The sequence below is a fragment of the Gossypium hirsutum genome, chromosome A05 (assembly GCF_007990345.1).
Source record: "Gossypium hirsutum isolate 1008001.06 chromosome A05, Gossypium_hirsutum_v2.1, whole genome shotgun sequence".
Lineage (NCBI taxonomy): Eukaryota > Viridiplantae > Streptophyta > Magnoliopsida > Malvales > Malvaceae > Gossypium > Gossypium hirsutum.
In genome coordinates, this window is record NC_053428.1 from 32,266,775 (window position 1) to 32,290,826 (window position 24,052).

A 24,052-nucleotide genomic window follows, 5' to 3' on the forward strand; every position below is an offset into this window, starting at 1 on the left:
TAATTATTATTATGATCTTAAGTATTTGTTATATTATTAATTGTTCGGATTATAGAAATACCACTGAGTATACCATACTCAGTGTACAGTTTGTTTTCGTACGCAGGTTAAGTAAAGATAGTACGTTGAATCAGCATCCCAAGATGATCCCGAATTCATTAAGGTAAAGTATGTTGAGTATTGATAATGGCATGTACCTAGGACGTTTTATGAGAGTCATTTAGGTTATAGAAGTATTGATGAAATGAGTAAATTATGGTTGGCAACGGTATGTAGTATGAATTTTGAAATTTACTAAGAATTCGTAGTGATTCTAAATTAGTCCCGAATTGAATTTACTGTTTATATTGGACCGCGAGGGCCCATTAAAGGGACGACATCTTAAAACTAGGATGTGTGTGAATATTTATTTTAATTAATGACCGGAATTGGACTGTACTGACTGGTAATGTCTCGTAACCCTGTTCTGGTGACGGTATAGGGTTAGGGGACGTTACAGAAATAAACAAATTAAACAATAAAATGAGTTAAGGGATTAAAATCGAATGCGCGAATGAAAGACAGGGACCAATTAGGCAATAATCCCCTTGTCCATATGCGCACCATTTCACAGGGGACTAAAATGAACTAATGCAAAAATTACAGGGTAAAATTAAAAAAGCAAAAAAAAGGAACAGGATTTTTAAAATGGGCGAAAAAGCGGAAGGATCAGCCGCGTAAATATCCCTCTAGGGGAAAAACACGCAGATCCTAGCTTAAAATCAGGTCGGGTTTCGGGTCTTAAGCAAAATGGCGTCGTTTTGGCAACTGATGCTTAAGTCCAAAATGGCATCATTTTATAGGGATAAATGCTAAAAAAATCTCCAAAAAAATCATTTAAAACCTCTTTTAAAAAAAAACTTAGCCTTTTTTGTTTTTCCTCTCTAGCTTCTTTGGCCGGCCTGGGCTTCGGCCATCGGGCACCGTGGCAGCCACCGGTTGCTGGAGACGGCGCCACCTTCCATGGTGGCCGAAAAGTGCAAAAGTCTCACTTTTTGTTCCTTTTTCGAGTAGAACCCCGATTTGGGGTTAAAAATGGCCAAAAAAAGCCATCAAAAATAAAAAAGAACCAAAGAACCCTTTATTTCTGCTCACTTCCGTCGCAACCATTCGACGAACCCCCAAGGGTCCGTCGGTCTTCCAAGACGGAGGGTGAGACGCCGGCAAAAAGGTAAAAGATTTTATTTTTCTTTAAAATAAATAAATAAATCAATAACAGATTAAAAAAAATCACCTTTGAAGTTTTGATTTCTGTTTTTTGATTACTCTCTATTGTGTGTCAAACATTACATTGATGGTGGTGGCTTTTATAGCCGAATAGTACATTTGATTTTATATTTGCTAAAGTTTATGCTTTCGTTTCTGCTACTGTTTCTCTGCTCTGTTTCTATGTTCTTTTTGGCTTCTTTTGCAGGTTCGGCGCTCGGTCAACGGAAGAGAGAAGCGAACCTCTTGCTATTTTGGTGAAATGGCGGCAAAAAGGATGTCAGGTCTCGGGACAAGGTGTGCTGACGTGGCACGAGAGCAGTGGTGGGTTTTTGGCTTTCTGAAAATTTCAAGTATTTTGGGCTTGTTGGGCCTTGTAATTTTGGGCTTATTTTGTTTTTGGTCTTGTAAAAAAATTGGAATGTTAATTATTTTTATTTTTATTTTATTTGGTTTTTTTGTTTAAGAGCCGGGCAAAAATGACCTATTACGATTATATATAATTTGAATACCCTAAAGTCTTACATACTGACATGTGGTTTCTTATTTCTTTTAGATTTGCATTGGTCTTACCGTTCTTCTTTTTTTCGCAATTTTAGGAAAATTATTAAATTTTAATTTTGATCCCTCTATTAAGCTTAAATTTGAGATTTAACTATTACACTTTAATTTCTAATGTAATTTGGACCTTATATTTTTATAATGTTATTAATTATTCCAAATAGTTAATATCATTAATTTTTTGATTAAAATATTACGTGGTTATATATAAATTTTCTAAGTAGAATTAGAGTATAATTTAACTTCTAGATTTGTACTACATAATTTAATACAAATAAATAATCAACTCAACCTAATGGGTAGTAATTTATAGTGAAAAACATTTTCTATTCTAGTATAATGTACATGTTATAGATGGGATAGTAATTATGTAACACTGACCTAATATCAATTAGTATATAAAGCACGTTTTAACATGGTAATGATTTGGTAACCAACCTAGGAAAAGAAGGGAAATAAATATCATTTAACAATAACTATTGATGAACAACCTACCAAATAATTAACCGCCAAAAGGTTGCAAACCCTTATTTGTAGCTAATTAATTAAAGGGTTTAACTGTACCTATGATTGGTTCCTAACTTTAAGGTTGGAGGCTGTAATTATAAATTTGACCTTTTTTTTATTTTTTATTTTTATAATTACAGGTTGTTTTACGAGTTGGAGGGGAGGGAGATGTCGATTTAAAATTCAATACTTCAGACACTTGTTAATAGTTCTGGGATGAGAGATTAAATGGATAAGATTTTAGTTTAATCGATTATTTTGGTTGAATTGATAGTTGGATTAGAAAAGGAACATAAATCTTAAATGAGTATTAAAAATAGTAAATATTCAACCAACTTAATAGAGTGATAACTCAGCTTTTAAACCAACCCATTAAATTACTTGGTAAATTAAGATATATATTTGTAACAATTTTTCCCATTATTTTTAAATTTAATTATAAATTATATTATAATTTGTATAATAAAATGAATTTAAGTTTTTTAATATCATATCAACTATATCGTTAAGCATTATTTTAATATAAATACAATTAATGTGATAGATGGCGAAACAGAGAAGATGAGCTAATTTGACCCAAAACATGAAATAAAAATATTGGGGTAACGACAATATAAACTAATTGAACCATGAAAATAAAGTTTTTGACCTAATGCCATTAATTATTAAATAAGGGATCTTAGTTTGGAAACAACAAAACGTATCAATAAGCTCAAAAAAGCCGACTGCCAATTTCTAATTTATTAATAACTTGTCCACCCGGCTTTCAAATCTTCATTCACTAATCCCTTGAAGACTCCAACAAGCAACCACTAATCACATTATTAAACTTTATTATTTTTTACTGCATTATTCTACAATCTATATTGTAATTTTCTTTCCTTTTTTTTTGTTTTTGTTTTTTTAAATTATAGGTAAACTACTCTGTTAGTCACTCTAAATAAGGATTGTTCTTATTTTGATCACCAAAAAAAAATTTGATTGAATTGGTCACTCGACCATTAAATGGTAATGGAAAATTGACGGTACATGTAACACCCCATTACCTGACTCGATCACTAGGTCCAAGCTATATTATATCACATCCATTGTTGGAACAACTACAATCAAAACATTCAATTTAACATCATTATACATTTAAATACAAGTAATTCATGTGTATTAATCAATACATAATCATTTTCGGGTCTTGTACAAACTTAAGCTCTTTTGCTAACCTGGGGTCAATATGGATCAAATTGTAAATATTACAAGTTTCAAGTTGCAACGTGAACCCTTAGTTGTTTCTCATCGTGACATCAAGGGTTCGTTATCGCGACGTGACAAATTGTTACTTCAAAAATAAACCTGCTACATATCCAAATCAGACAAAATAATCAATTGGCTAATTAGCGTTTTGTTTTGATTATTTCGTCTGAATAGTAAATTGATTGTTGTTTTTAGGTTCCAAAATCTTTTCTATTGTTTCTACATTGAATTTGTATCAGGTGTATAACGAAAATCGAGAATTCTGCAAATAGTGAAAGTCAGAATTCATGTTTGTCGACGCCACACAACCATGTGCAAGGTCGCAATAGAGACTATTTTGGAATTAGAGTCACATGAGTAAGAGACATGAGTATGTGTCTAGGCCGTGTGAGAGACTTTTTGGGTTTTGAGTCACATAGACGTGTGCTAGACCATGTAACTCTCTATTTTGAGTTATACAGCTGTGTGTTAGACCATGTGCGACACTAAAATGGGCCACATTGGCCAGGCATCCAGGCCGTGTGAATCCACACGGGCGTGTAGGCCAAAAATAAAAAAATTTCCCTAAGGCCGTAAACATCATCTAATATAACGTAGGCCTACCGTAGGGTTCGCGTGATCTAAATTAGGCTACATAATTTGATATATGATGATTTGATAACGAATAACCTAATAACTGTACTTATATTTGATGTGATATATGTTAATTGAGTATGATCTACATTTTCTGAATATGATATTGTAATGCCCCAAAACCTGGCCTAAAAGTTTAGTCCAAATCCCAGAGGTCACATTAATCACCAAAGTGATCGTAGGAAAATTTTAGTTTAACAAGCTAGGAAACAAAACAGAATTTAAGTTACATAAAACTCTCAGTTATAAAATCTTGATATTTCAAAAAAAAAAGTCCAAATGTAGCTTACGAGCATAAAACACAAAATATCGTACCATAATTTTCAAAACAATATTTACAATTAAAAAATGTTTAATATAAAATCGAAAATTATAAAAAAAAACTATTAAAGCCTATTTTTAACCGTGACTGTCTAAGACCTCCGCATACCGAGCCCAGCTTCAGAAAACGAAAGTGTACTTGAAAAGGAAACACTAAGGGGGTGAGCTACACGAGCTCAGTGTGAGTTTGAAACGTGACTAACATCAGAGTTATAGAACAAAAATCCATATAGCAGTTCAAGAGTGAAGCGCACTTATAGAGAAATACAGAACTAGAAGGTAAACACATTACCAACCTCTCAATCGTATGTAACAATCAAGCACACCATATCATACAACCAGAACACTCAATGAGTAAACCCATCAACGGGTCGATACCAAAACACTTATCATCACAAACAAATCAAATGTATCAGTACTGAAACACAACAGCTTATAAACAATTAATCCCACAATCAAACAGAATGCAGAAAAAAATGCATAAATGTGAACCCACCCATCCAGCCAGACACCTCTCTGTCCCCTAATCACACCCTAAAAGAGCTAATTAAGTTCATCCAACCAAACATACCACATAGGACTTCGAAAGGCCCATCCATCCCTACACACCACGTATGTGGACTAGGCCACTCAGATAATTACGCAGAAAAGCTAACGTATACGCAGTATAGCGCATTGCGGTAAACCGCTGTACAAATATGTTGCAACTAAATTGCCAGATCAGATCAGAATCAGTCTTCCTTCTTTTCACAACCAAATCACAAATGTTTGATACAAATGTATGTATGCAGGGAGACGTACAGAATGAGTATACATGTAACACCCCAAACCCGACCTAGACGTTATGGCCAAATCTGAAAATGTCACATGGAATGAGTTGAAAAATCGTTGTCGTTAAATTAAACCCTTTCCAGATCGTGTATCCTTTATCACCATTATTAATTTTAAAACTTTCTTTCATTTAATCATTTAGCGATAAAACGTATTTTGAAGTGGAAGCTTTAAAAGTTGTGTTTAGAAAACCGTTCAAATTTTAAGAAAATCCATGCTTTTGATAAAATCTGACTTAAAACGAGTTTTGCAGTTATTAAATCATAAAATTACGGTTTAACCCAATTTAAAGTAAAACAATCTGAAAAGTTCCAATTACAAAACAAATACCCAAACAATTAAAAATAAAACCATAAAACAAAAGTGAAACAATTTTTAAAGAGTGGTCACTATTGAGTCCTCCGCTGCATCGATCCACCTAACTCTGTGGATTACTTGTATAAAAGAGATAGAAGAAAGGGTGAGTTTATGTAAATTCAGTGTGTAACCCCACAGAATCAAGTATGTACATATACAAAATAACATATATCAGTCAGATACAGTCTTGCGTTAAGCCCATTACAGATTCAGATGCAGATTTAGGCCTTAGCCCATCTCAGATATAGATACAGATATGCAGTCAGAAATAGAATTTAAGATCGTACCCCTAACCTTTACACACCATCTCCGACCATCCCTACATACCATGTGGGGTTTAAAACACCCACCTAACCCTACACACCATGTTGCACCGAATGCGGCATATATCAAATATTGCAGCTGAGCTGTCAGATAATAGGCATAATCTTCCTTTTAAAACACTTCATCTAATATGTATATCATCCCACCCCAATCACAGTATCAGATCATACATACAGAATTAACAGACAAATCATGCTTAACATGCTTATATAAACAGATACAGATATACAATCTTCGGCATGCTCATAGTCATATCTCAGCCTAACATATCACTTAATTTTAGGGTTGGATAGTGTTTATCGACCTTACGGTAGGCCCATAGTCGATTAAGATGACTCATGCGACCCTATAGAAATTTTAGTACAATGGGCCCCCAAACGCCCAAGTGGGTTGCCCGTGTGAGTTGCCCGTGTGGGCCCACATGCCTAGATTGGCCTTGCCCGTGTGGATCATACGGCCTGGCCCAAAGTTCACGCGCTCGTGTGACTCACCTGTATGAGCCCACACGTCTGTGTGGCTCATACGCTCAGTCTAGTTTAGCTCGTGTAGCCTAGATGGCCATACTCCGGCCATCACACGACCTTGTCCTGCACACGGCTTGGCCTTCATCGATCACATGACCGTGTTGTCACATGCGGCCGTGTTATGGCACACAGGTGACCACATGGCCGTGTGACGTCGACAGATTCATTTTTCGACTTTTGTCGAACCTCATTTTTCTGCAATTCGGGTACACACCTGGTTCATTTTCATTAATATTGCAATCTCGAGATCTCCAGAACCTATAATTGACCAATCAAACCTTGAATAAATCCCTTAAAATGATATTTAACTGAACTACGAAACCAAACAAGATATATCGTCTAAATTCCGGGCAATCCCTAACTACGAATCCGTAAGAGAAGGGTCACGACTTCCATGATTCGCTGTTGCCAAATTAAAAAAAAATCAACATTAACGGAGAGTTAAAAACTTCTCAAATGAACAAAAGAAAAACTTTCCCCCTTCAAACGAGGCATAACCCTCTTACCTACCAATTTACCAATCGAACGCAGCCAACGTTGGACAGGAAGAAGACGAATTGAAGGAATGAATCAAAAGAAAAAGATTAAAATTCAACAAAAGGGGAATGAGAGGAAAGATATGTTGAAAATATTTGGGGAAAACAGACCAAATTCCTATGAAAAAACAAAAATAAAACTAATGATACACTAAATCCCTTAACTGTCTCACTAATCCCTAAATTTTCTCCCTCTAATCCCCACTAACCTACAACCACTCCAGAATCCCCACTTAGCCCAAATTCTTGTCCATCACCGCGTAAAAATAACACTTATGCTCAAGTAGGGATTCGAACTTTAGACCTTCAACACACCAACACACATCTTAACCACCATACTAGCAGTCCCATTCTGTTATATACCTATAGACAATAAACTTAAACCCTTTGAGCAAGGTTAAGGCTTTATTTAGAAAAGGACAAAAATTCACCTAAGATAAGGCTCCACACATACCTAGAACACTTAACCACTAAAGTAGATACACATTGTGTCAAATTTTAACAGGAACAAAAATAATAATTTTGGGGTGTTACAGTACAAGATTTCCAGGCATTCATTCGGTCACAAAAACTCACATCCAGTCAATCAATTATAGAATTCCCGTGCAGTCATATAATGCGCACTACACACAAACACTCACACACAAATCACTCAGAATCATAAATGCGTACACTCATATACCCGGATCAGTATCAATTGCAAAGTAACTTCAAGCAACAATTAAACAATCTGCTTAAATAAAGGTATATCTATACAAAACACACCAATTTAGGCCAAATCAAAGTCCCAATCACCCTTGCTAAGACCTTGCTAAGGGTCGGAACACAAAAAATCGTAATCAAGCTTTAGTTTGACATAGAAAAAAATTTGGCGAGATAGGGCCACACATCCATGTGCTTCGGCTGTGTGGAAATGCCTAGGTCATGTGGGGGTCAACACACCCATGTGGAAGGGCACACGCCCGTGTGGAAGGAAGCATATGCCCGTGTGGCTAAGGCACACGCCCATGTGCCCTAGGGACATGGCCGTGTGATCCTGCCGTGTAACTCTCTGTCCGCTTGTGCTAAAATAGGATACAGGGTAGTCACGACCGTGCGAGGTTCTCACACGTCCGTATGCCTACCAAACACAGTCGTGTGTCCAAAACACATGCCCATGTGAGATCCCCAAATCCTCAAATTGGCCACTTGACCGTGTGGCACCAAATTTTGCCCAGAATCCTAATTTCCAATTGTACTCAGCGGTGTGAACCGCCCGAGTGGGAGCACACGCCCATGTGACCACTCGTGTGGTCACAAAACCACACCGAAATTAGTTACAATCTGCACCTTTCTTCTTAAAATCGCATTCCCAACGTATGTAGTCCTAAAACCCACCTCAAAATTGCTTAACAATCCCTCAACCATCAACAAAACGAATCCCATCCACTTTAATCCAAAAACATACAAGAAATAAACCAAACTCCAACATCGAAACTTAACAATTCAGAAAACACCGATAATTGTTGAATTTCACATATCCAATTCATAATTTCATTAATGAAAAAGAAAGGTTCGAATCCCACACCTGACTCGCGGCCAAAACTTCCAGACACCGGATTGACAACAGATAACCGAAGCTTTCCAAAACAAAACCGTTCTTCTTTTGTTTTTGTCCAAAGGAGAAAGCAAACCATGGTGAGGGAGAAGAAAGAACATACAAACAAAAAAAAACAAAAGAAGAAAAAATTAAAATAAAATAAAAATAAAATTCCAAACTAAATAAATATTAAAATTTTTGAACAAAACAAAACTTAAATCAAAGTAATTCCCTCAAGACACACTCAAGGCTAGAACCTAGAACCCTAAACTAAACTAACATACAACCAACCACCAGACCAACAGGCCTATTCTGACACTAAAATGTGAAAACAAACTTACATACCTAATCTAGCCACTGACCCTATCTACAAAATCAAAACTTCTAACCCCCAAAACCTAGGTGTTACAGATTTGAACCGGGATAATTGTATATACATCTCTGATATTTGATAATTCTGTATCTGCATTGGGTTGGGACCTATGCAAAGGAGGAAGTATGGGCAATTTAAAAATTTACCCTTTTTGGTGGCTAAGCCACGTATATATATGATTCTGGCGATCTATCACATTTTGATCTGGTAACTAGACTGCAAATATTCTAAAACGTGACATATTGTCACTATACAGTGTGTAGGGATGAATGAGTACTTGATACCTTATATGATGTGTAGGGATGGATGGAGATGGTGTGTAGTGGATTGGGGGTAAGATTCTGTATCTATATCTAATATGTTCTATATTTTTGTATTTGATATGTTTTGTATTCGATTTTGATTCTAATATCTAACCGAATAAATATATGAAAGTATGATTGAGATTGTTTTTGCTTATTTGATTACATAAGTTACACACTGAGTTGTTAGCTCATTTAGACTATTGTTTGAATTTTAGGTAACCTTTAGACTTAAGCGGGTCACCGTATCGGGAGCTCGGTCATTCCACTTAATCATTTTATCATGTTATTTGGAATTACACTATTACTATTTTCTGAGATTGCTGTTTTTGTAAGACTGGATTTTATGGTTTGCTTATTATAGTTTAAATGTTATTGGATTGTTTGAATTCTTAATTCTTAAAAGTTTGATTTTTCAAAAGTAGTTTAATGTAATTCTCCAGATTTAGCAGTAACATCTAGGCCGAGTCTCGGGTGTTACACAATATCAAGTTCATTTCATATCAAAAATCCGTTCAACATATCGTCCGGATTTCTTTTTGCTCATTCATATTCATTTCGGTACTATATTCTATTATTAATTTATTTCATTACTTTTTCAAGTTTTCCAATTCCAATTATAATGTTAGCCCGATGCAACCCTAGTAAAATAGACTCAAATATACAGGTAAACTACACCACATCAAATAGCTCGTAAGAGTTTAAGCTACACCACACCAGAGCACCGAAATGCAAAGCCCTTAGGTATCAAATGCATTTTCATATGCATATACATCCCTCGATCACATCAAGGTTTTTGTATAGGCATATAATACTCGATGATCCGCAACAAATGTTGGATCCCAATATAATCAGTAATGATCTCTATATAATAACATATCTCGTACAAGCGTGCATATAACCCTATTAGCATGCCAATCGTATCCTAACTTTTTACTAAGTCACATGGGCAACAATTTTACATATATGCATTTCCATACCTGCAATCATCTTACTCGTATATTCATAACTTGTATTCGGTCACATATATATTTTCATACTCTATACACTGTTCTGTTGCATAACAATCATTTATCACATTTCGTTTTGCAATTTAGCTCATATATCATTACTCAATCATAATCACAACTAGAATCCAATTCATCATCAAATAACATGTACTACTTGCTATACACCATATTTTTACCCATTTACCATTTCACGTGACATAAATCAAATATTTCATGCTATTTTTCATTTTATTCATTTTAGTCATATATTTTGATATCCCACATCAAATTCAATCAAAAAAATTCATACTATCACCATATACTTACCTCAATGATTAATAAAGCAATTATCATATATATACAAGCTATTATATCTATCCTAAACCATCAAAGTACAAACTGAGGTTTCGCGCGTTACTCGTCGACGATTTTTGCTTTTCCTTTCCCTCTCAACAATTCAGTGTTGTTGTTAGCTACAAATAATTACAAAACATATCATACAATCAACTTCCAATAATTTTAGAATCAAATACCAAATTATACAGATTTTATAATTTATTCAATTTAGTCCTAAAAATCAGAACAAGCATTTAGGGTCTCAGATTAGAATATGATTTCACAAAAATTCATTAAGGACATTCTATTTTCTATTCCTATCAACATTTCATAACATTTTTTCATTTTATTGAATTTGGTCCTTAATGTACGAAACTAACAATTAAGCTTTACAATTTAGTCATTTTCATTTACTTAGCTTAATTTCTAACAATTTCACATCAATTTCATCTATTTATCAACAATGATAACTTTTAAGAATTTTAACAGTTTCACAAATTGGTACATGGGCTAGCTAAAACAAGCTCCCATGACCTCAAATCTATAAAAAAAATACAAGAAAATGACTAAATTTCCATGCCTAATTGTATGGTCGAACACTTGCAAAACCTTAAGCTTTTTTTTCTTCTTCTTCTTTAGTTGCTACAGTTTTGGGGAAGAAGATAACAACATCTCATCTCTCTTCCTAGTTCATTTTCTATTTAAACTATTTTTTAACTTTTAATTAGTTTTAGTTAACAATTTAATTAGATTTTATGTTAATTAATTTACTATTAATCCAAGTTAATGCCTATCACCATTATCATCCACTAATGCATGTTAACCTTTGGTTTATTAACCTTAGTTGAATTTTCTCTTTTCTTAACTATGGATATTCGACTATGGAAGGAAGGAGAAGATGAACTCTCTCGCTTCTTTCCACTCATCTAAGTATATATAGTAATTAAACTTAATTAACCTTAGTTTATTGGCTTAATTAATTACTAATACGCTTTAGTTTATAATTCATCATCATCCACTATGACATGGTTAAAAATAGTTTAATTACCATTTTAGGCCCTTGGCTAATTGTAAATTAAGTCCTTAAGCCTTTGGTTAATTAGAAACCTATAGCAATTAGACTTTTACACTTTAGTCCTTGTACCCTAATTAAGTAATTAATAGACAAAATTGATGGGTCAAACATCGTATAATTTTATACTAATCACATAAATATTCATATTTAATATTTACGCACTCGGGTTATGGAAATGAGGTTCTGAAACTGCATTTTCTAGAACCACAGAAAATCATTTTGTTACACCCTTGGATAAAATCTCTCTCCAATCTTGTTACGCTGACACAAAAAAAAACCAGCTCCTATTTCATGATAAAATCTCAGTGACTTTGAAACAAACAAAACTATCCAAGATCATATCTTGAAGACCCTAGGACCAAACTCTCTCAAATCTGATCTTGTCAACTTAATGGAACCTTTTCTTCAAGATTAAAGTCTCGAAGACCCTCAAAGCAAACCTTATCAATCCAATATCGAGTCTCAAATATCCTTGAATCAACTTTCAAGCCATCTAAAGCAAAAAACTCCCAAACCCATTTTCAAGGCTAAGTCTCCACAACCCTTGAAGTGAACTACATCCATCCAAGATCAAATCTCAAGATCATTTGATTGAAACTTTGTTGAAGAAAAGGATTGAAGGAAATATTCAAAAATCATAACTCTCAAGTTTGATAATAAACCTTTTTTATTTGTCTCAAATCTTTTAGGTCTTATTTGACGCAAAATTTTTGTGCAAAAATTCCTGGCATGCCACAGTGGGACGATATCTTCCTTATTGCTTTTCTTCAGAGTTTAAGTTCATCAAATATGTAATGGCTCCCAAGAAGAACCTTTTTAACAAACTAAATCTCAAGTATTTTCCAACTCGGAAGTTAGAGGAAGAATTATTAACAACGACCATTCACCAATGCTCATGATCAAGTTTGGATGTTGTAGTTAAAATGATAGCAGGCACTCTTCCCTTAAGGAACAAGTGGCTTCTCTTGCAAAAACTATGGAATCCATTGTACAAGCATCAAACGAATAGATGATCAACTTTGTTTAATGATGGTTGTAGCTTGTAGCTTTATTTTGATTTGCAAACTAAGAAAATTTTGGTTTCACGATGGTTGTGCCATCTGCATTAGTAGTTTCAAGGGGTACCCAACTAAGTACAATTGATTTTTCAAGCCTTCTCATTTATGGACTATAAGAATGCTTGCATACAAGCCTTCTGATACACATAATTAAAGTTATCTAGGGATGGGGTCTGGATATAGAGCTTCCTTCCTTCAAATCCTCCATATTTACGCACGTTCTCATTGAACTGAATTTGTGCACGTTAAAATCTCACCTTTCCAAAGACAAACAATGTTGCATAGACTGAGTGATCACTTCCAATCAACTTGAAGTAGATAAAATCCAATCTTCAATATCAATCTTAATCTTTAAAATGTCGCCCATAACAATTATCCTTGAAATAAGGACTAATCCAGATCCTTTAAAGTCATATCTAAATCTCTTCGAAAATATCTTCACAAATAAATAAAAAATCTTTGAAAGTTCTTGACTCTAATATATTCTGATTTCCTTTAACAATATATATCCTAGTTTTACTGCATAATATAAATTTTTTTTTTAAAAAGATAAAAAAAAATAGTCAACTTAAAAAAATGCAACACAATCGAAACTTATAGCAACGTCAATAAAAACAGCAAATTGCACTGACCTGGAATATTATTTATCATTCACCAAAAAGTATTGTTTATCATCCACCAACAAATATTTAATATGCATAATTATGCCTCAGTAGTTAGAAACTGTAGGATGATAGGCCTTGGTAGTTGGAGACTATCGGTAATATAGCATCTAAATTCTAGATTACTTTCAACTATTTTGACCATTCTTGTCAAGGATTTGATTTCGTTTAATCATACATACCATTGCTTTTTAAAAGTTATAAGCGAGGTTAAATAAATTATTTTTTAAGATAAAAATGTTTTTCATCTCATAATTTATAGTTTTTTAGTTTGGAAAATCAAGTTAAAATATAGTCTTTAACCCTTATTTATCATTTAATATATTTTTTATAATATTTATATTGGGTATACAAGTGTTTTTTTTAAAATTTGTTTCAAATATAGCCAATGATCAGTTTTAACTTGATTGGCATAGGTATTGTTGCCAATGCATCAAGATGTGGATTCGAGTGCTCTAAAACATATTATTCTCTTATTTATGCGTTGAGGAAGGGTTATGAATAGTTCTAGTTCTAGGTATTGTGTCAAAAAGAGATATTATCATAATCTATAATGAGATTGGTCAAAAAAATTGTTACAAATATATAACATTATATGTTTGTTTTTGTAACAGTTATATTTTAATACCTTAAATATGGTCTATATATTAAAATACAATTTTCTATTTCATATATCAAATATTAAGATAGAGTTATAATATTTTTTTATATTTTTTATTACAATTTAAGTTGATATATTTCCTAAATTATAAGATTAACAATTCAAAAATCATTTACGGATATATTTTTTACTTTACAACATCATGTCTTAAATATTTTTAAATACATATAATTATAATTATTTTTGAAAAATGCGTCAAAAATTGCTATTGAAAAAATGTTTATTTAAATTATAATATAAAATATAAAAATTTGATTTAATCAACTTTTTAAAAAACATTTTGTCATGACACTTTTCAAAAGTAATTCTAGACTAATCTAACTATCTATACTTACTATTATTTAAATGTATGACTGAATTAATGTTATGATTTAACTTGGCACAAACTCAATCAATGAAATTACTAAAAACATCCTTACATATTTTAAACTAGTATAAATTATTATGAGTGTACTTCCGTCTTTTTTTTATTTAAAAAACTAATAAAAAAATTATAAATGTTAATATTTAAACTTTTGCAACTAGCATTTATAACATCTTTTATTTATAAATCTAATTTTTGTACTTAAATATATTATAAAGCTATTTTAAAAAATTAAAAATTATGAGATGAAAACCATTTTGTAGTAAACTTTGTGAGCAAAAATGAAAGGTGGTGAGTGATGTTGAAAATGAAAATTTGTCCATTTCAACAAAATATTGCACATGAAGATTGGACCTCAATTCAGCATCGAAATTATGAAAACATATAATAATTTTGGCCCAAAAATAATGCAGCTCTTCTCTGTTTAAGGTTTGGATTATTCTGGTTTCTTTAACAACACATGTCTGCTACACCTACAATTTGGTAAATATATATATATCTACTTGTATGATATTCACAAAAAATATATTACTCTTTTCCTAAAAAATTATAACAAATATTAATAGTATTTTATATTAAATGTTTCATCTTTCAATAAATAACATTAATAATAAAAATATGAATTATCACTAGGTAGGTTGGGGTCAACTCCATGAACAGCAGCATCTCTCAACTACTTTCTATATTAACCCCACTGAATTATCATTCACATTCTGTCCATATTGGTTGTTTTTTTTTTTGTTTTTTTTTCATTTGATGTTGTAGACTACTGTCGGGATTAAAAGAAAAACCTAATTATAATTTGTTAGGATGAAAATAATTTTTTGTAATTTTTTTAGCATAAAATATTAAAGAACATGGTATGGTTGGACGCTTTCATGTAATCATATTATGTTTAAGTTACAACTATGTTTGAATTTATATAAACAGTTATTATAAAAATTTTGGTTAAAATATGTTTTAGGTCTTAGTATTTTTACATATTTAGAATTTAATTCTTTTACTTTTCAGATTTGAAAAATGTAAGTTTAATTGCTAACATGATTAAAATTTTTCTATAAAATTCAAGTTCAATTCAACGTCATTTTTTTTGTCACGTGGCTACTAAGTGGGTATTTCTTTTATTTTAAAATGTCACACCAACAAATTTAACAGAAATATTTTAAAACTGTTGACAGCTAGACCTGAATTTTAAAATATAAAAAATAACACTAAATTCCTAAAAATAAAAATAAAGAAATTAAATTATAAATGTATGAAGAGTATAGGGATTTGGAGCATATTTTAACCAAAAAATTATATAAAAAGTTTCAATTAAAATCAACTATTACAAGTATTTAAAAATAATTTTTTTTAAATCAAAAAAATATAGAAAATATAAAAAGTTTCAAGTTTTTTTATTTCTTAAGGTCAAGCCCAATAACTAATCCTCCGCATTCTATAGGCTCATTAAGGGGTAAATGCTGGCTACTAGTTTTAAAGCTATTCCATACCCAAAGCGAGGATCAAACCCTCAACCATTGGTTAAGGTAGGAGAGACACTTGCCATCTCACCTAACTCCCTATATTATTTACTATTAATATGTAAAAGGGAAGTTTACACTCTAGGGACCATATCAGATTCAAAGGGAACGCCAGTTTGTGCCAGCCATTCGTCAGATTTCAAAAAGACTCGAGGAGTCCATTTCATGGCTTCATCCATATCGATTTTCTTGATAGCTTTCCATGTGACCCTGCCCTCAGTGTTGGCACCAGGTCCCCTATTTTGGAACTCGGCAAAGTAACCAGTATCCAATCCTATGGTGCCTTCCATAGGGGAGTAACCCTCTGGTGTAATGATGTCATCAATTTGACATTGCATTATGATAGTTGTCGCAAACTGTTTCCAGGGACGACCAAGGTACGTCTTGTTCTTGTCTTTCACCGGAAGGTAGTCAGGGGCACCCAAGATGGTACAATTTTGAAGCACAATGGCTGTGTTAGTTTCTTCTTCTTTCTTTCCATGTGCTGTAATCATGTTGTGCTGGTTTTCACCTGGCTTCCTCACAATGATCTGACAATTTTGGAACACACTTGCCGCATTCCCGAAGATGAAGTCCACAGTCCCGCTGATGAGACAATCCCTATAAAATTGTTTCTCTTTGTGAGCGTAAAGGGTGTCTTGGTACCCAGTGAAATGACAATTGAGCATGACGACCTTATCACAGGATGCCCTAAAAGCCACTGCTTGATGACCATCGGGTCCTGCTGAGTTATCGAATCCAATGCCTTTGGCCATGAAACCAGCCCCATCCACACCTACAGTATTTCACAAACATGCATACTAGTTAGTCACCTCACCTCACCACCACAACTTATATGTATATAATACTACTTACCAACAGTTGCAGTGTCGAATGTTTTAACATTATCCTTAATGCAATTAGTGTCATTGGTGATAATGGTCTCGGTTGGGCCATCACCGATGAACATAACATTAGTCATCTCCTTGGTCACGATGATTTTTTCCTTGTAAGTACCAGCCTTAATATGAATAACAAATCGATCGCAACTATTCAAAGGGACTTCAGCCAAGGCCTCGGTGATGCAATCATATTTCCCACTACCATCCTTAGCGACCACAACATTAGGCGTCGAATCCATTGATTTTTCTTGAAGTAGTTTCCTCTTGAGCTTGAATAATATGCCATTGAAGTATCCTATTTATACTACCAAAGTAACCTCTTCTTAACAAATTAATGGCTATTTGTAGTTAATTATTTGCAAGGCGCGGAGAGTTTTTAGATTTTACTAGAGTTAATAAAATAAAATAAAATAATTAAATTATGAAAACAAAATACAAATTTAAAATACTTATGAAATATAGAATTTTATGTATTTAACACAAATGTTAAATTTGTAATGGATGTTAATTATTACATAATAATTCTCATTATTTACAGTTCTCTATCCTCATTTGCGCCAAACAATATATTATCTTCTAATATTAATAATTAAGAAAGAGTTGAACTTTGTATATTAGCCTGATAGTCAGGGTGTTCACTGTTCTAGGTGTGATTTGGGTTCAAGTTGCACCAGTCGCGTTGCTATTAAGACTTTATTCTCCTTTTATAGTTTCACAAAAAAATAAGGTAAGAAAGAGTTAAACACCATTATTAATAATAAAAATAAAATAAACATTAAACTTTATCTGATAATGCAACCCCGTCCATATTATGTTAATGATAATTCTTTTATACATCATTCATCTAAAAAATTACAATGGGATTACATATTACTTTTTAATATATTATTCATGACTACTTATCTTATTTGTAAATTTATTAAATTGTTAATAAAAATAAAGATATATTTAATTATTAAATATAGTTAAGCTGTGTATCCTTTATTTATTTATTTTATTTTATTATTGATTTCTATGTTTGTAGAAATTTAATTACCGACTTTATGATATGAAATTTATTTAATGTCATAGTTTTTTAAATATGTTCACAATATAAAATCCCATATATTTGAATTGATTATATAAATTCACATGAATATTATTGTAACATTTGTATGTTGCCATTAAAAATATTAATATTTGCTGAACTTTTTATATTTTAAAATTTTAAAATAAAGTTTCGAAGATTTAAGAAGTGAAATACCGCATTTGTTAAACGAATTTGGAAAATTTTTTATATTTTTATAATTTAATGAATTTTTTAATTTTTATTTATTAAATTTTTTTAGGGGAATTTAGAAAAAATAGGAACTTTTCTGAAAATATAAAAATTTAATTTTTAATAATTTTATGTACTTTGAACCAAATTGAAAAAAAAACATGTAAACATTGAGGATAAAAAAAGTTATTGTGTTTTTTATAATTGCAAAATTAGAAGAAGAGAAAAATAAAGTATAAATTTAAAAAGATTAGATGCATTTAAACCTAAAACTGTGTGTTGTATATTTGATTAAAGCAAGGAGTGGATTAATGAAATAAAATAAATATGGGTATAAATAAATTTATAAGAAGGTCAAATAACAAAATTAAATAACACCATCTAATACAACACAAACTGATTTCTCCCTTCATTTTCTCTAAAGCTAGCTATGGGTTCCTCATCAACTACTCAATTTGGGCATCATCACCAAACGCCAGCAAAAGAATGTGGCCCCATAATTCCGGCCACCAAAAGCCCTTGGTTTTCATCCTCACTGAGATCTTCGTATTTTCCCGATGATTCGCCTCTCAGCCCCGCAACTCCGTTCCGATTCTCAGGTGTACCATTTTCTTGGGAACAGTTACCAGGGATCCCAAAGAAGCTACATAACCACAACAACAGAAAAGAGTCCATGAAGTTGCTGCCATTGCCTCCCCCGACTACCCCACGAACCTCCTCAAAAACCTACAGCTTCGAAGATATGTTAAGCAGGAAAAAGGCATCCGCCGGCGCTTCAGAGAGTTTCCGGCGGATGGACCCATTTTTCGCGGCGTTGGTTGAGTGTTCCAAGGAAGACCGTGATGGTGACGAAGAAACTGCAAGAAATCTGTGGACCGGAGCTAAGGTAACAAGAAGTATGAGTGACAGGTTGGGGTTTATTAATCTTTACACTTCTTGTAAAAGAAGTTGCGCAGTTTCGGAATCAATAGTGTATCTCCCAAGGTCTCGAAGAAGTGCTGATTATGGCTTAATTAGTAATCGTCGTCCTCTTTAAGTTCACCCCCATCAATTATCACTTCGCAATAGTGGGGTTGTGATCATATGGTGTTAAATAAGATAAGAAGTTTGATTCCTTTTACTTTCTTCTGTTTTCTTTGAAGATGAAGACAAGGGATGATGTCTTCAAGACTAAAAGTCATTTGTAATATAATATTTAATGGAGAGACGAAATTAGACGTGAGTGTATTTGTATCGTTGCCTGTGTTATTTCTTCATATTCGACTTATACTACTTATCTTGTTGTTTAGGGTTCTATTTACATTGCTTTAACCAAGGACTAGGGGTGTTAGTCATAAAATAATAATATCCATGGGTTTGCTGTACATCATGTGATGCTTATGGAGAATATGAGTGAAGATTACATTACCCCATGTGGGAGCAAAGCTCCATAGGAGGACAAGCATAGAAAAAGACAGATCTTCACGAAATTTAACTCATTATAATACTGGTTTCTGTATTGGGATGGACCCTTTAACATCTTACTCATTGCCATACTGCTAATTCTTCATTAATGCATAGCAAATTTACTATCCTAAAAAATTATGATTTGATTATTTTTATTCCCATCTCTCCAATATAATTTTTTAAGAAAAGACTATTGTGTAAAGATTCACTCGAATCCAATCTCAAATAAACAAACAAATAACAATCTAAATAATTCCAATGCTTTACTTGATCAAGTAGAAAATCAAATATAAATCATAAAATTTATTTGGTATTTACTGAAAATTAAGTGTTATATTGTTTGATAAATCCAAATTTTGAAAATTATATATTTAAAAATAATGTACTTTAACAATATCTAAACTAATAATAATAAAGGTAAGTAATTAGATTATTATGATCTGATTTTTTTTATTTAAAGGATAATATAATGTTAAAGTAAAATATAAATTAATCCAAAATTTTAATATTGGTTATAAAAAATTAAACTACTGGATTGAATTTTTTTAAAAAATTAAATTATGAAACAAGCCCCTTAGGAAAAATGTGAAATTAAATATTAAAAAAAAACAATAAAACAATGTTTTAAAGAGGATACATTCACTTATTAACGAGTATGCCAGGTGCCATTAATTGTCTTTTGCTAATTTCGCTTTCTACTTGAGGACAGAATTATCATTTTTTAACCATTTCCTTTGTTTTTCTGAAAGCAATATTGTAACCATTTCCAATGTCATTATACAGGGACCATGTTTAAAATAAATACTTGGTGAAAATAAGTTGGATTAATTATTTAATTAGCTCCGGACTTATTTCTGATTTTAAGTTTGGTACTTAAAAAAGAAAATGTTGTCAAAGGACGAGTGTTGTTATTTTATTCTCCGTTACTTGCTGGTTACTTTAAAATGAAAAATTGCAATTTATCCTTCTTAAAATCATTAAATTTATATATAATAAAATTACATTTTGTCTCAAAAAAGATGAAAAAGTTTAGTTCTTTTCGGAAATGATGAAATATATGATAAAATTATATTTTCACCTCTCAAAATTTTTATACTTTAATTCTGACTCTTCTAAAAATTCTTTTTAATTCACCTCTTTTTTAAAAGTGGTACTGATTAATTTGGTTTATATTGAATCTAATTTTCATTAAAAAAATAATTTTTAATTTAATTTCTAAGTATAAATATAAATGTTTTTTAATTTAAAAAAATTAATAAAATAAAATCTTAAATCAATCTCAACCAACATGGATAAAATATATAAAAATGATTGGAGTCTACTAAAGCCATAAACAAAATCTACAACAATTTATAGATATATTATATAAATAATGAGGAAAAGCTGGTGAATTGATCACAAATATTGGCCATAAATTCAAGTTGAAAGGCTAGAAAGGAAAACCCAAAGCAAAAAAGATAAGGGAAATCGGTGTTATATTTTAATGTATTATTAAAGAGAGGATGGGGAGCATAAAATATCCTTTTTGTATGGATTGGTTTCAATAATATCATTATCTATCTGTAAGTTAATTATTTAGGGGACTTCACTTGTAATTGATTTTATTACTAAATGAAAATATCTCATCACATTAGGATAAAAAAAATTCATTTAAATGTTTTCTTTTTATGTTATATGATTGACAATTTGTATTATTATTTATTGAGTGCAAGTGTTAGAACTCCTCCATTGATACTTTGAGCAATACTGCAATGTTAGAACAATATTAATGTTATTTGGAGATTTCTTTTTTAGTAAATATTGGTGAAAAACTAAATTGACTTGTTGGACTTGTTGCTCTTGAAATTCATCTTGCAACAATGGTCTTTATAAACTTATGTTGTAAAGTTTAACCGATAAACAAACCAGATTAAGATTATTTATGCAATTCGAATTAATAATTTTATCTTTATTCTGTAATTCACTAAACAATTTCTCATAACAACTAATGATTTAAACTCTATCTATCAAACACTGGTAAGGATAAAAACAATCTCATTATTGTACACTTATTTTCACTCACTCTTTCCAAATATCATCATTTACAAAGTGAATAAACTTTCCAATAAATACTTAAAAGATAACAAAGTGAATCAACTTAGGAAAATGTTTCTCGCTATGAACAACTATAGCTCTCAAAATGATCACTGTCTAAGGTGTGGACGACAACATTGTATAAGCAAAGCAATCAACATTTAAACAATAGATGTATCTTTTTATTGATTTCTATTTTGAATTTGAATAATATGAGTTATTAAAGCTATCAATCCACATGCGGATCAATTTGACTCTTTATCATTAGCTAATACAGTTTTATCGAAATTGAACTCTTTTAAATTTACATATAAGTAACTTTAAAGTCGTTCGAGATTAACTTTGTGAATTATTCCTTTAAATAATAGCTAATAATTTCTTATTACAAAGTATATTTATTTTTGTCCAAGCTCTATCAAAGAAGCAAATTATAAACTCCAATAATTCAAAGAATCTACTAAACATTATATCATTTTTTATGGTAAAATACATTGCATTCTTAATAAAATATGCGTGTTCGAGCTCTAGAGATGACTTTATTTGAAAGTACAACCACAAACCCTAGAAAATAAAATTGGAGAGCATAAAATCAATTCATTCTATTAGTGCATGTTGAGATCTTTCTACTCATTTGTAAGAGATATTTCAACCTTCAGTAGGAAGGCGTTTGTATGCAAGAGAACTTGCTAAAATCCACTTGGTATATAATGTCAAGACTGTAGTAATCTTAGGATTGGTTGGCTTGTAATTGTTTGTTCTACTGTTGGCTTAGTAGTTGATTATATTCTTTAGGTGAGGTGCTAGAAAAATAGATCTGGTCCTTAACTACATAACCAATTCTTGTGTGTTTATCTTTCTCATATTTACATTTTTGTTTTGAAATGTCATTAATAGTATTACAACACTTCGAACAACATCTAAGATGCCAATGAACAAAAACTTTGCCACTCCAATTATGGTCATCAACTATGCATTATTTATTAAGGCAAAATATTATGTTGAAGCTAAGTGGCACTCAGCAGTGTCCACTGCAGACTGCCACTGAGGCAATTAAATTACTAGTCTTATTTGAGTTGACAATTTAATGAAAGAAACACTTATTACAGTTTTAATTACTACAATCTATCAACTAATCACAATAACTGAGCAGAAACACTTACAAGTTTGACATCGGAGACTCGATCTTTTTTAAAATCGATTTTCAAGATTACTCAGATAGCTTATTTTCATTTAAACAACTTTTAACGCAACATAAGAACACAAAACACAGCTCAAGTGTTTTAACCTGGCTCTGATACCACTAAATGTAACACCTCATACCCGACCTAGACAACAAGGCCAAATCTAGAAAATTACCTCGAGTTTCTCAATTCACAATATCTAAAATTTAGTTTTTAAGCAAAACTAGCAGAGAATAGCAATTGTAGAATATAATATGTCACTTATAACCTTAAAACATTTCATGTCTCGAAATTACTGAAATTATTGAAAATAAGCTAACGAGGCTAATAACAACAAAACAGGTAAGAAGAATGACTGAGCTCACGATCCGCTAAACTGATCAAGCCTATGGTTTACCTGTAATTTAGTCAGTAGAAGAAATAAGTTAATAATTCTATTGAGAAATAACTATATATTCAGAAATTTTAGATTAAAACCGGTTAAGTCCCAATAACTGATTTCAAAATCAGTTCCAGGAGGCAAACCATTCAGTTTAACAGATCATAGCAGTTTAGACAGATAGTAAGTTAGGCTATTCTCAGGGACAAAACAAATCAGAATATATACAGTTTTTCTATTTCTCACCTGCTACACACCATCTCCAACTAACCCAACACGCCAATTAGAGTATTAAATACACGTTCAACCTTACACACCACACAATGTCGGTATGACACGTTTCGATAATTAAAAATTAGCTGCCATATCGAAATACAAATACCAGTGGTTTAACCACTGTCTCATAATAGAATACTTCCTCATTTACTCGATCCCACTCGATGCAGATGCAGATTCAAATAACATTTAATACAGAGTCGTACACGACTACTTAGATACAGTTAATGTCCATATCGAATAGTTCAATATCAGTAACAGTTACCATATGCAATATAGAATAGATATCTCAATATTCAATCTCAGATCACAAAATCATAACTTATACAGTTTAATTCAATACATACAGACCCTACAGAAGGTCTGCATTCGTTTCAAATGATGCATACTGTCCGAGGGTGTAGCGACGTAAAAATTTTAGCTTTGGTCGCTAATTGTGGCGATTTAGTGAAAACTCGAAAACTGAAGTTTGATTTTTTAAAAAAATGGGAGTCGCCACCAATCTTTTCTCCTAGGTATGATCGGACACCTCATAAATCATCTTTTTTT

General features: G+C 31.9%; 2 protein-coding genes across 2 annotated transcripts; one reads left to right on the forward strand and one right to left on the reverse strand.

The window, feature by feature from the left end:
* Nucleotides 1–15,862: 15,862 nt before the first annotated feature.
* LOC121229062 (pectinesterase) lies at nucleotides 15,863–17,156 on the reverse strand. The gene is made up of 2 exons (XM_041112227.1): nucleotides 16,865–17,156; nucleotides 15,863–16,784 (listed from the first exon to the last, which is right to left on the reverse strand). Exons 1-2 carry the CDS (start codon nucleotides 17,127–17,129, stop codon nucleotides 16,084–16,086), a joined length of 966 nt encoding a protein of 321 aa, XP_040968161.1. The 5' UTR covers nucleotides 17,130–17,156; the 3' UTR covers nucleotides 15,863–16,083.
* Nucleotides 17,157–18,429: 1,273 nt separating this feature from the next.
* LOC107957474 (uncharacterized) lies at nucleotides 18,430–19,383 on the forward strand. Its single transcript, XM_016892989.2, has one exon. The coding sequence runs from the start codon at nucleotides 18,579–18,581 to the stop codon at nucleotides 19,182–19,184; it is 606 nt and encodes a 201-aa protein (XP_016748478.1). The 5' UTR covers nucleotides 18,430–18,578; the 3' UTR covers nucleotides 19,185–19,383.
* Nucleotides 19,384–24,052: the final 4,669 nt, after the last annotated feature.

Excerpts from the sequence above, each read along its gene's own strand:
- LOC121229062 (XM_041112227.1), bottom strand. The coding sequence starts at position 17,129 with ATGGATTCGACGCCTAATGTTGTGGTCGCTAAGGATGGTAGTGGGAAA. Across the intron at positions 16,785-16,864 it reads ATTCGACACTGCAACTGTTG|GTGTGGATGGGGCTGGTTTC; the intron begins GTAAGTAGTATT and ends GAAATACTGTAG.
- LOC107957474 (XM_016892989.2), top strand. The coding sequence starts at position 18,579 with ATGGGTTCCTCATCAACTACTCAATTTGGGCATCATCACCAAACGCCA.